Source organism: Enhydra lutris, unplaced genomic scaffold, assembly GCF_002288905.1.
Source record: "Enhydra lutris kenyoni isolate GAN:26980312 unplaced genomic scaffold, ASM228890v2 scaffoldscaffold14, whole genome shotgun sequence".
Taxonomy (NCBI): Eukaryota; Metazoa; Chordata; class Mammalia; order Carnivora; family Mustelidae; genus Enhydra; species Enhydra lutris.
In genome coordinates this window covers 42,546,841-42,559,459 of record NW_019154098.1, presented here as the reverse complement: position 1 = coordinate 42,559,459, position 12,619 = coordinate 42,546,841, and the positions used below count along the sequence as shown (strand labels likewise).

The 12,619-nt window shown below is 35.7% G+C and overlaps 1 protein-coding gene across 2 annotated transcripts in view; it reads right to left on the bottom strand.

Moving 5' to 3' along the window:
- LOC111146589 (vir like m6A methyltransferase associated) overlaps positions 1 to 12,619 on the bottom strand; it is a 60,091-nt gene that overhangs the window by 35,347 nt on the left and 12,125 nt on the right. For both annotated transcript variants that reach the window (XM_022502208.1, XM_022502207.1), the window contains exons 3-8: positions 10,955 to 11,041; positions 9,813 to 9,861; positions 8,154 to 8,322; positions 4,889 to 5,011; positions 3,840 to 4,112; positions 845 to 1,985 (exon numbers count right to left, since the gene is read on the bottom strand). In XM_022502208.1, the coding sequence (XP_022357916.1) occupies positions 845 to 1,985; positions 3,840 to 4,112; positions 4,889 to 5,011; positions 8,154 to 8,322; positions 9,813 to 9,861; positions 10,955 to 11,041 (1,842 nt within the window). The remainder of the gene's footprint in view (positions 1 to 844; positions 1,986 to 3,839; positions 4,113 to 4,888; positions 5,012 to 8,153; positions 8,323 to 9,812; positions 9,862 to 10,954; positions 11,042 to 12,619) is intronic.

Sequence of the window (12,619 nt, the reverse complement as noted above, 5' to 3'; positions counted from 1 at the left end):
AAATAGAGTTAGACAGGGGCATTTGGCTGGCTCAGTTGGTAGAGCATACGACTCTTGATCTCATGGTTGTGAGTTCATGCCCCACAATGAGCATAGGGCCCACTTAAAACAACAACAACAGAGTTAGAGATCATAAATAAGTGGTAACTGAAACTTAAAGATATTTAACCAGGTCTGTAAAATTAAATTAGTAAAATATAAGTTTAACTTGCAATGTTAAGAGAGATAAAATACAAACACGTTCACACAGAAAAGCTCTCTTTCCTGGGCCATCCTCTTGTACCACACCACCTTTCCAGAAACAACTCTACAGTTCCTCATTTATTCTTGCTCACAGACAAGCTTATCCAAGCAGTGTTGCTGACTTTGACGATCACTATCTTTAGCTTAAAATGCTTTTACTACTTTAAGTGCTAATAAAATATAGCTCTCCCACAGTAGTATACTTCTCATTTCACTACAATCTATTTTGAAATACGGGGCGCCTGGGTGGCTCAGTGGGTTAAGCCTCTGCTTTCGGCTCAGGTCATGATCCCAGGGTCCTGGGATCGAGCCCCACATCGGGCTCTCTGCTCGGCAGGGAGCCTGCTTCCCCCTCTCTCTCTTTCTGCCTGCCTCTCTGCCTACTTGTGATCTCTGTCTGTCAAATAAATAAATAAAATCTTAAAACATATATATATATATATATATATATATATATATATATATATATATATATTTTGAAATACAGAATATCCTTACACAGATATGCACTGCTTACAAATTAAAAAAAAAAAAAATCAACCATATAAAACTGCCTGCAGTGATCTGTGAAGTGTGTTTTCCCAAACCAAAAATGTCTTACCTAAAGAGAACAGGGTATGGATCATCCCTTTCTGGAGGTCCAGTAATACGTGCCATTGTTGGGAAAGATTTAACAGGTGGCTGGATCATTGTGTGAGGTGCAGTTTCCATTAAATGAAAAACTTCTTCTAGGAGATTAATAAGCTTTTCTATTTCCCCTTCACTTATATTTGAGGATTCCAAAAGATCCATATCCATTGAAGCCTCTACCTCATTTTCATATTCTGGGTTTGTTCTCTCAAGTCCAGTATCTGTGTCATGATCAGTTTCACTGTGGTTAGGAACAGATGAAGTCTTCTCTGCTAAATGGTCACCAAGTCTTTTAATCTCTGACAAGATTTCATAGAAATGGCACTTCTGAAGAATAGCCGAACCAGCAGTGACAACTCTCACAGTCTGATCTAAAAGTATGAGCTCCAGGAGTTTTTGATAGCCACTTTTTTCATTCTGCCTACCTCTTAAAAAAGCTTCCATTCCTTCCGTCATACTAATGACACTGTCCAAAGCTTTAAAAGCATTTAACTTAAGGGAAGATGAGACATGATCAGCAAACAGAAGCTCAAATAATCCATTGATTACTCCTGCTTGTAGCAATCCCATGACTCCTTGAGACCCACATTCTGCTAGTGAGGACACTAATTTGGTCCCAGCTTTGAGTTGTCGAACATTTAAGGCAATGGGCTGGCGAAGAGCTACCTGTAAATTTAAAGCTTGCATGGTCCAGTCGACCAACTGGCCAAGAGAGTCTTGTTTTGTGTTTTTCAACTGCAAATAACTTAATCCTTTTATTATTAAACTTGGAATTTCTTCTAAAGCTGTTACCCATTTTGCACCTCTATCTTCCTGATACAAATCTAATAGTTCAGTTAACTTCACTGAAGCTTCCACTGCCCCTGAATTTTCTTTATCTGGACCCTGATCTTTCATTCTACTGATTTCAATTTCAAAAGAAGTCTTGTAGGGACAGCTGAAGTATAAGAGTGGTACAAGCTCCCTATCATATGGATCATATGTCATAGGAGGAACTGAAGCTAAGTCTTCAGGAGTGTATTCAACATCAAAATTCGGATACTTAAAGGTTTCACGTTCCAAGTCAGCAATTCCATCTTCATCACTGGAAATTTGTTCATAACCATCATCCCCTGAAAATCAGTTCAAATGATATTTAAATATTACATCACTGTTGTATAACGCCAAAAATCTAATCCAAAAATATTTTATTTAGTAATATGGCAAAAATATAAAAATTAATGATTTTCCAACAAAATTAATTTCTGCCCCAATACCTTATCAACAATTATCAACATCCTGTAATTTCTAATAAAATAATTAATGAGAAACTTCATAAGCAAAGTCTTCTATCTGTTAAACTTTACAACTGACTCTGCTGCAGATACCTTTTCCTCACAGAAATAAAATTAGAAATGTCATAAAGTAACAAAAATACCTCTTCAAAAGGGAAGAAATTAACCTTGCCCTCATGAGACTATTTTTAAGCATTTTTAACATGGAAAAAAAATTGATGGAAAGACTATTAAATTTAACTAATAATGCCAAAACCAAACCAAATATTTTCAATGAAAACATTTTAAGTTTTTTTTAACATTAATTTCATATTCCTGAATTTTTATTTCTCTTCGTTTACCTATCACACAGTTTCCTAGGTCTGTATTTTATTTTTATGGAAAAGCTGTTCACTTAAAATGCTTGGCTGGGCCAAAACAAAGCTTTCTTATCATTATACAGATGCAACCTTTTTCTCTAATTAAAAACAAAAATTAGATTAGAGAGAAAACCTGGTTTTACTTTTTAACATTGCTATTGCCTGGCTGTGGGGAAACTGGCATGAGTCATAACAGTCTATGTAAGAAAAGGAAATGTTTCTAGAGTATTCCTCCAGCATCAGCCATCTTTTGACTTCTTTTGCTCAAAACAAGTTAGCCTTAGCCATATACTCATCATATCTGAAAAGATAAGGGCTTACAGAGGCCTAACTCTGGTATAGGCCAAATATCTTCTATTAAAAACTAAATTAACTAGTCTCTTTGTCTCACCTTTCTACAAAAATGATTAAGAAAACAGCCTGCCTGAAATCTAGCTACTATTTGCCAGTCAAATACAATAAATATAAAAAATATTATTTGCTAATCTGGGAATGGGAGAAACTAAAAAAGTATCACTAACCTAACTATTCCTCTTCTGCAAAGGGCCCCTGTGATACCAAAATCTATTTTCACGCAGAATCACCCTCATCTTCACTATTTTAGAAAAAACAAGGCAGTTTCTATTAAGCTTTTCAATGGGCAAGCACCCTATTGCTATATGGGGTATGTCATTTTACATAAATGCTTTAATATTACATGCTATTTATTAGACAAAGTAAGAGTCAATTGGCTTGAATATCTCTCACTTTTTGCTTTAAAAGGAAAAATTAAGCCTAGTCAAAGGACTGCATCATGCTGTCATACAACCTGTATAGTTGAGATTCTTTTCCCCTGAACTTCTAAAAATGTAGCATTTTGCTAAAATATCTAGGTGGCAGATATCTTTAGGAATTCCATCCAGCTTACAACACCACGCCCTACTCTGAAAACAGCCCACCAAATCTCTAATCATCAGGTATTTGCAATGTGATCTCGCTTCCCTGGCCAAAACTTATAGTACCAAGGGGCAACAGATATTTTAGCAAGTCAAACAATCTTTCTCCCAGGAAAATGCAAATAAGACTGAGCTACAGCCAGAAAGTTCAGGCTAGTTGGTTAAAAAGAGGAGATTAAACCTGTGGGGTGAACTGGGAAATGACAGTTAGCTGACAGAGAGAAAATGAAGTGAAACATAAAACAAAAATAGTCAAGTTTTGAGGCCCAGCTACATTCTATCCTTTGAGTTTCTTGAAAGCCATTTACCTTTGCTCTAAATTCTCTTGCATTGCTCAAAGCTACATCAAGTTAATTCCTTGTACCTAAAACCAAAGAGTCCTAATAAATATAACCCACCTTCACCTTCTTCATCCTCTTCACCGTCTTCCTCTTCATCATCTTCTTCTTCCTCGGGGATACTGTCTACCGTATGGCGATCATCCTCATCGTCATCCTCTTCTTCCTCTACATCCACATCATCTTCATCATCTTCTCCTTCTTCTTGCTGTTCTTCTTCTACCTCTCCTTCATCAGAATACTGCCCTTCCTGGGGAACAGAATTCCGATCAGGAGAAATGGGTTCAAAGTAATCTTCTCTATGAGAAGCATCCTCTTCCTTATCACCAGACACTGAAAAAATGAGATTTAAGAGACAGATTATTTTAACAGTTTAAATAACATGAGGTAGCAGACTGGATACTGCAGTCACTTAATGACATTTTAGATGATTTAGCTCATCCATACCCTTTTTAAAAAAAATACCCTTTTTAAAAAAGTGGCAGAATTACCTCCTTCTAAAAATATTAGGAGTATGTATTGCTTAATTTTATACAGTGAGAATTAATAAAGTACACTATTTTATGTTCTAACACTAGAAACTAATCCTTTTCTTTTCAGCCATTAATTATACAGGTTATTAACTCTTCCAATACATACTGCTTATTTTTAACTGGTACTCTTCTGTATGTATTACTACAGCACTTTCTTTTTTTTTTTTTAATATTTTTATTTATTTATTTGACAGACAGAGATCACAAGTAGGCAGACAGACAGGCAGAGAGAGAGGAGGAGGCAGGCTCCCTGCTGAGCAGAGAGCCAGATGCGGGGCTCGATCCCAGGACCCTGGGATCACGACCCGAGCTGAAGGCAGAGGCCTCAACCCACCGAGACACCCAGGCACCCTTAGCACTTTATTTTCAAAGCAATGTTGGTACAGGTTCAAATAAATGAACCGATTTTTAAAATAAGTTCACCTGCCAACAGAAAAACATAAGGAAATACTGCGCAGGAAAAGGGTTGGGGGCATTCATTACAATTTGATTACCTATATCTACTTTTTTCCTTTAATCAAAAAGCACTATAATACTAAGCAAGGTTGGGGGGCAGGGCACTGATTTTATTCATACCTGGCAAAGGTATGGGATCATCTTCATCATCATCAGGTGGAGGTGGTCCTGGAGGAGTTCTTGGTCCCCTTGGCTGTGGTCTTGGGGGGCTTCCATTAAACTGATCTTCTTTCTCCCCATCAGCTAGTTTTAGTAGAGACAGAAAAAGAACTTTCAAATTATTAAAGTGAAATGAATGTATGACAAAAATGCTGTTAATCATTTGAATTTTTCATCTTCAGAATTTACTGATAAACTTTTCCTTCCCAACATCTAACAAATTTTACTAATTAATTTATATTACAAAAGTTAGAATTTCTGACTGCCCACATACTAAAATATACTCTTGGGCATTATTCCAGAGAAATGAAGACTTATTTTCCTCAGGAAGATGTACACAAAAAGCTGTTCATAACAGTTTTATTTGCAAAAGTCAAAAACTGGAAACTACTTAAGGGTCCTTCAGTGGTTAAACTTTGATATATCCATACTAATGTAATACTATTCAGCAACAAAAAAGAATGAACTATTGACACACACAACAAAGTGGATGAACTTCAAAGAAATTATGCAGATTGGAAAAAGCCAATCTCAAAAAGATACCTACTGCAAGGCTCCATTAATGTAATATCCATGAAATAATAAAATTACAGAGAGAATAGATTAGTGCCAAAGGTTAGGGATGGGTGGCATGCAGACAGCTATTAAAGAATAACACCAGAATAATTTGATGGTACAAACAAGTATCTTTTTTTTTTAATTTAATTATTTTTTTTAAACATATATTTTTATCCCCAGGGGTACAGGTCTGTGAATCGCCAGGTTTACATATTTCACAGCACTCACCATAGCACATACCCTCCCCAATGTCCATAACCCCACCCTCCCTCTCCCAAACCCCCTCCCCCCATCAACCCTCAGTTTGACAAACAACTATCTTGATTGTAGTGGTGGTTACGAAAAGCTATACAAAACATAAAGCTGCATACAGCTACACAAACACACACACACAAAATTGGTGAAATCTGAATGAGCTATATAGAGAATTTTGTTTTGATATTGTTCTACACTTGTAAAAGATGTTATCTCTGGGGGAACCTGGGAAAAGACTGCATAGGACCTCCTCATGCAGTTCTTTGCAACCTCCTATGAATCTGTAATTATTTCAAAATAAAAAACTAAAAACATACTTACATTCATATACAGAAAATATATGAGAACAAGTGTCAATTTTATTTTTTTTTTAAGATTTTATTTATTTATTTGACAGGCAGAAATCACAAGCAGGCAGAGAAGTAAGCAGAAAGAGAGGAAGAGAAAAGCAGGCTCCCTGCTGAGCAGAGAGCCCAATGTAGGGCTCGATCCCAGGACCCTGGGATCATGACCTGAGCCGAACACAGAGGCTTAACCCAGTGAGCCACCCAGGCGCCCCACAAGTGTCAATTTTAAAACAAGTCAGTAAATTAAACAAAAATTCTGAGTAGTCACTATATATGTTAGGCACTGTGATTAAGACAGATGTGAAAAGACTAGAAACACAAACTCAAGTAAAACATACTCTCAGTCCACAAGGAGCTCAAAGTCTGGTTAAAAAAAAAAAAAAAAAAGACAAAGGAGCACAGAAAACTGAAGGCTTAAAAGAAAAAGTGATGGGGCATCTGGGTGGCTCAGTGGATTGAGCATCTGACTCCTGGGTTTCCACTTAGGTCATGTTCTTATGGGTCATGAGAACAAGCCCCATGTCGTAAGGAAGGCTCCATGCTCTCAGCAGGAGTTTGCTTGGTATTCTCTCTCTCCCTCTCCCTCTCCCTCTGCCCTTCTCCTTACCCCACCCTCTGCCCCATGCTCTTACTCTCTTTCTCTCTAAAATAAATGCTAAGTCTTTAAAAAAGAAAAGAGATGGGGCGCCTGGGTGGCTCAGTGGGTTAAAGCCTCTGCCTTCGGCTCAGGTCATGATCCCAGGGTCCTGGGATCGAGCCCCGCATCGGGCTCTCTGCTCAGCAGGGAGCCTGCTTCCTCCTCTCTCTCTGCCTGCCTCTCTGCCTGTGATCTGTCAGATGAATAAATAAAATCTTAAAAAAAAAAAGAAAAGAGAAAGATTAACTTCACCAAATAGGTAAGATTTAAGAAAAGAGATGAAAGGGACGCCTGGGTGGCTCAGTCAGTTGAGCAACCAACTCTTAGTTTTGGCTCAGGTCCTGATCTCAGGGTCATAGAATGGAGCCCTCATGGGATTCTGTGCTCGGGAGAGTCTGCTTAAGATTCTTTCTCCCTCTGAGACAAACCATAAGAGACTCTTAATCATAGGAAACAAATTGAGGGTTGCTAGAGGACAGGAAGGTGGGAGGATGGGGTAACTAGGTGACAGGCATTAAAGAGGGCATGTAATGTAATGAACACTGGGTATTATATAAGTACTAATGAATCACTGACCTCTACCTCAGACACCAATAATATATGTTAATTAACTGAATTTAAATCTAAAAAAAATTCTTTCTCCCTCTCTCTGCCCTCTCCCCTCTCTAAAATAAATAAATTTTTAAGAAAGAAAAGCAAGGAGAAGAAAATACAGTGTGTGACTATCAGACACAAAGAGCTCATATCACACTATTAAATCATGCTTAAGAGGAGGTCATTCTATTGGCTCATAAAATGTTCATTGTAAAGCAAAAGACTCCCCCCTAGTGACCTCAATTATAATTTCAAAATGTATTCCTGAATCTCCTTATTTCAATAGCGTACGGTGAATAATACTGGAATAAGAAGAAAAGATGCAGGAGTCCAGCTGCCTGCTTTATAGAATGAAAGCCACTGAAATTTAATAGAGTTATTTTTCTTGTCTCCAGTTAATGAGCAAAAGTTCTCAAAAATGGGGAAAAATCTGTATTTAGACATCTAACCAAACCTAAAATGCACGCCTAGAAAAAAAAAAAATCAAGACGAGTATTCTAAGAATATATACCAAACTTACTCCCTATTCCTTAATTCCTTTGACAATAATTTCGATATTAAACCACAAGTAACCACTGGGTTACATTTACATGTCTTAAATTTTAAAAAACCTCAGGTTAATTCAAAAAGCATTCTAGGAAGCTAGAGGAAGAAAATAAAATGTAACCACTTCAACATAAAAAGAAACTCCTATAGGAAAGAACTGGGAGACCAACAATGCTATCTTCTCAAGTTTTAAGGAAGGTTCAAAGGGTGAAAGAGCTAGTTGAATTACCTTTTCCTACTATAAAAAAAAATTAAGTGTCACTGACAAAGACAAATTCAAAATTCTCACCATGTTTTGGATTCCTTTTCAAACTTGGCTGTGGCTGGGGAGGAGGCGGAGGTGGTGGTGGTGGAGGTGGAGAATCTCTGTCATGACTTATCACTCTATCCACTGATCCATATATTGCCAGTGTCAGACAATTATACCAGCCTCTTAACACCAAACCATCGGTATTCACCTAATTTGTTGGAGGAAAGTATCTTTCAAGTTAATGTTTTAATATGCCAAAAGTAAACTGATCTCAAACTACTTTGTGGTTAAACTGAAGTCTTTAAAAGTATGCTGAAACTGCAAAGATCAATACTGGTGGCAATTTACCCAGAGGCATAGCTTTGATATGGCCCTCCAGACTTGCTATACATAAACCTGTCTCAAGACTCATCTCCCCTGATACCATATGTCAACTCTGTTCAAAAAGCATAACCAGATTCTCAATCATGAGAATAGAAATGAGAACAAAATTAAGTGGGAGTTACTGCCAATTAATAAATTAAACCCCAATAGTTAAAGAAGTCACGCAAGTACACAGAAGCACAAATTGTGCCCAGTCTGAAGAATTATAAAGTCCATAAAATTCTATAGCATTCTTTTCACATGCCCAACTTAGCATTGTACTTAAAAACTACTTCTGGGTTACCCAGAAGTATTAAACAAAGTGTTTTTGCAAAGAAACTTGCTCCTAAAAAGATCAAAGACTTTATCAATGCCATCAATCCTCAATATTTTCTTTTGTTTTTCAATACTTATCTACATTAAGTGCCATATTCTCACAATGACTATGACAGGTGGCCATAGTGAGTATTATCCACAGGTAAGAAAATCAGAATGTCAGTAGAAGAAACTGAACTAGAAACCAAAGTCCCTGTTCTGAGTTCTTTCCACTCTACCATGTGGAGTAAAGATGAAGTAATAAGTAGTACTGGGGCCCCTTCTAAAGGCATAATAAGGAAGAAAGAAATTATTATTTTCCTTGCTAACTCTAGCAAACTACAGGTAAAGGAAAGCTCGGGGCCAGAAGAAAGGCTCAAAGACAATGCCCAGGGATCAACAGATTCTAAACAGAAGCCCCACTGGAAGACAAATAAAGAGATAAGGCAGGTAATTTTTAATCTAAACAGACTGCACAGGATTAAATAACACCTCCCCACCAAAAAAAAAAAAAAGGCTGAGTAGTCCCCATATAAGATCACAATTATTTTTACATTATCTGATTGCCCATGATTTAGCTCTTCTAGATGCTTCCAGAATGGCATTTTGTATATCAAGAAATAAGGCATACTTCTGATATGAAAGCAAGAGATATAAAATATGTATTTGTTAAGAAACCTAAGGCACAATGGTGTCTAATAACAATTTACCTTCCTGTTATCCTCCTAACTTGCTCACCTAAAGGAAAGAAGGGAAATCACAAATGCTAGCCTCTTCCTGACCCACATTAGAATTAGAGGAAGAAAGATCTTTATGGGTAGACAATAACATTACATTGTCTTTGCTCCATTTTAAAATAGCTTCTAGACACAAGAGGAATCAGACAAGAAATGATGTTATCCCGCAGCACTAGAACCAAATAGGCCAATATTCTGCATCACTGGTTCATTTAGATCAAAACTTTCAATGAAAGTGAAAACAAACAGTAGGAACAAGATGAAAACTGACTTCTGCAATTACCTTTGAGTTGGGTCTAAAGATGATAGAAGTATTCTCATCATATTCCAGGCTGCCAAAAGAGTAGGAATAAATATATAGGCTCAAACACTGAATATCACAGTTCATGAAGAAGTCTTTCTAAACCTTTATGTTTCAATAAAACCAAATGCTAGATTATTGTTTTAATAAACCACAAAGTATAGGTTTAATTTATACCCCCCAAAAGTTAATCTAGTATAAAACAAACTCCCCAGAGATTCCAACTTAACTGGTTTGGGACAGGCATAGGTATCAATACTTTTTTTTTAAAAGCATCCCAGGTTTAAAAGAAAAAAAAAAAAATGCATCCCAGGTAATTCCAATATATAGCCAAAGTAGCCTTATAGCCTTCCAAAATTGTATAATGGGACCAAATAGAGAAAAGTACCTATTTTTACCAAGTAGGTACTGACATAAGAAAAACATTCTATAATATTAAAAATTAGCTGCTTCAGATTATCTAGGTTCCCTTTGTTTTTTTTCTTTAAAAAGTTAAATTACCAATATAAGTTAATAATAACTGAGTGAAGGATCAATTAAATAACAAGTAAAATCTAAAAAACTGTTAATCCCTGGAAAGGGATAGAAATTCTTCCATTTTTAAGCCACCTTTAAATTTTTTATTTTATAAATGAGTTCTAAGTAAACTCATTTAATGGTCAATTATTTTGCAGATAGTAAAACAACTGGTTTTAATAATACCAAGCATGTAATCCAACACGGGGGTTTCTATTAACAAAATTCTCCCACTTTACAAAATATGACTGGAATTTTAAAATTATGTAGCCGTGTGATGTGAAAGACACAAATTATTAGCTTTCAATGTGTTTACACAATTCTTCTAAAGAAATGTAAATGCAATTATTTTCCAAGTTAGAAGGTTATTTTCAAATCATTTAGTATGTATAAGAAATGTATATACCAATAAAAAGCAAACAAAAGATGGCTAATGTTTCACACATTTAAAATTTTTATTTTGTAAAGAAACTCAGCATCTTCCTAGGAGTTTGACATTTCTTTAATAATGTCAACTGGTCAAATAAATCCTTCTCTTTTATCTAAAAAATACAAGGTTTGCCTACTAACTCCTGCGTTTCTGGTGAGATTACCTGGTAGGTACATACCTTCCCAACCTATCGAAAACTGGGGCACTTGGTTTGCTTACATTGTTAAAGAATAAGTCTAATTGAAATGTGTGCGGAGAGGTCTCCCTGTGAATGAAACAAAGTTGAAACATCAGCCTTTGCCAATAATCAGTTCCTACATTAAAACAAAAGACAAATTAAGTACAAATTTAAAAGCAATTCTAGAATTATATCTTATGATTTACATAAAAATATAGTTATTTATAATATTTTCTTTAATTTTATTCATATCCAATTCTCAAGTAGACAACTTCACTTTGCATATTACTGAAAGTGAAGTTTTAATAATTTAAGTATCTTTAGCCTGCTACTTGGACCATTCTAATACATGTAAATATTTTTAAATTTTAATGTATTATAAAGGTAAATGCTAATTAATTGTCACATCCAATTTTATAATTCTTTATAGCATGACTCCCTTCCATTAGCAAAAATAATCAGGAGTTAACTAACTTCAAGTTATATAATTACAATTTGATTTCAACTTAACCCACATTAATACAAGATTATAATAATTTTAGCATCAGAGCCCTAAATTGTGATTTAAAGCATAAATTCCTATTTGTATAGCAAAAATTTACATAAATTTTTTTTATTCTTTTGTAGATTTATATAGTTAAGAGTAAACCCTATTTAATTTGTGTTAGAATGAAATCTTACTTGAGATATATTCCACCCTTGGCTGAAATTCCTTAGACTTAACTGAAAACCTTTATTTTTAAATACCACATACTTTGTTGTTTATTTACAAGAAATCCAAATGGTAAAAAGCATAGTGCCCAGAGTATATCAAACAGGTTCCCTCATGCACTGATAGAAGTAAAAACAGGTGCAATCGTTCTAAAAGGCAATATGGCAATAAAATTCAGGAGAATGAGAAAATGTTCACACCATCTGATCCAGAAATACTTTTTTCTAGGAAGTGTTTCTATGGAAACTGTTATACAAAGATTTTTTTCAAGAGGATGCTCATAACACTCTTACTTGTAATTTGAAAAGTAAAAAACACCTAGTGATCCCCACAAAGGAAACTAGCCAAATACAGTACAGTAGTACCCCAGATTAACAACTAATAATAAAATAGAACAATTACAATAATATACTGTAGTAAGTTACATGACTGTGGTCTCTCTTGAAGTATCTTATCGTACTGAACTCACTCTTCTTCTTATGATATGACAAAATGTCTATGTGATGAGATGAAGTGAGATGAGTGACATTGGCATTGTGACTTAGCATTAGTCTACTACTGACCTTCTGACATGTGTCAGAAGGAGAATCATCTGCTTCTGGACTGTGGTTGACCGCAGGTAACTGAAACCCGGAAAGTGAAATGGTGGATAAGGGGGCCTACTGTACAGTCATTCTTTAGATTATGCAATCATTAGAAACCATATTTTCAAATAATATTTAATGATGTGAAGTAGTCCTGATGTAATTAAGTAAAATAAAGAAATACACAAAATAATGTACAGGTGGGTCAGAGTAGCATAATTTTACCTTACCCAAATTCAACCATCTACGTGCTCAACATCCCTAGCCTTTCCGTCATATCCTTCTTCAAACTAGACCCTGGCCTTCAATACCTCAAGGACAGGAAAACGGGCTCAAATACAAATTCTTTACTTCTGAATCCCCAAAGAC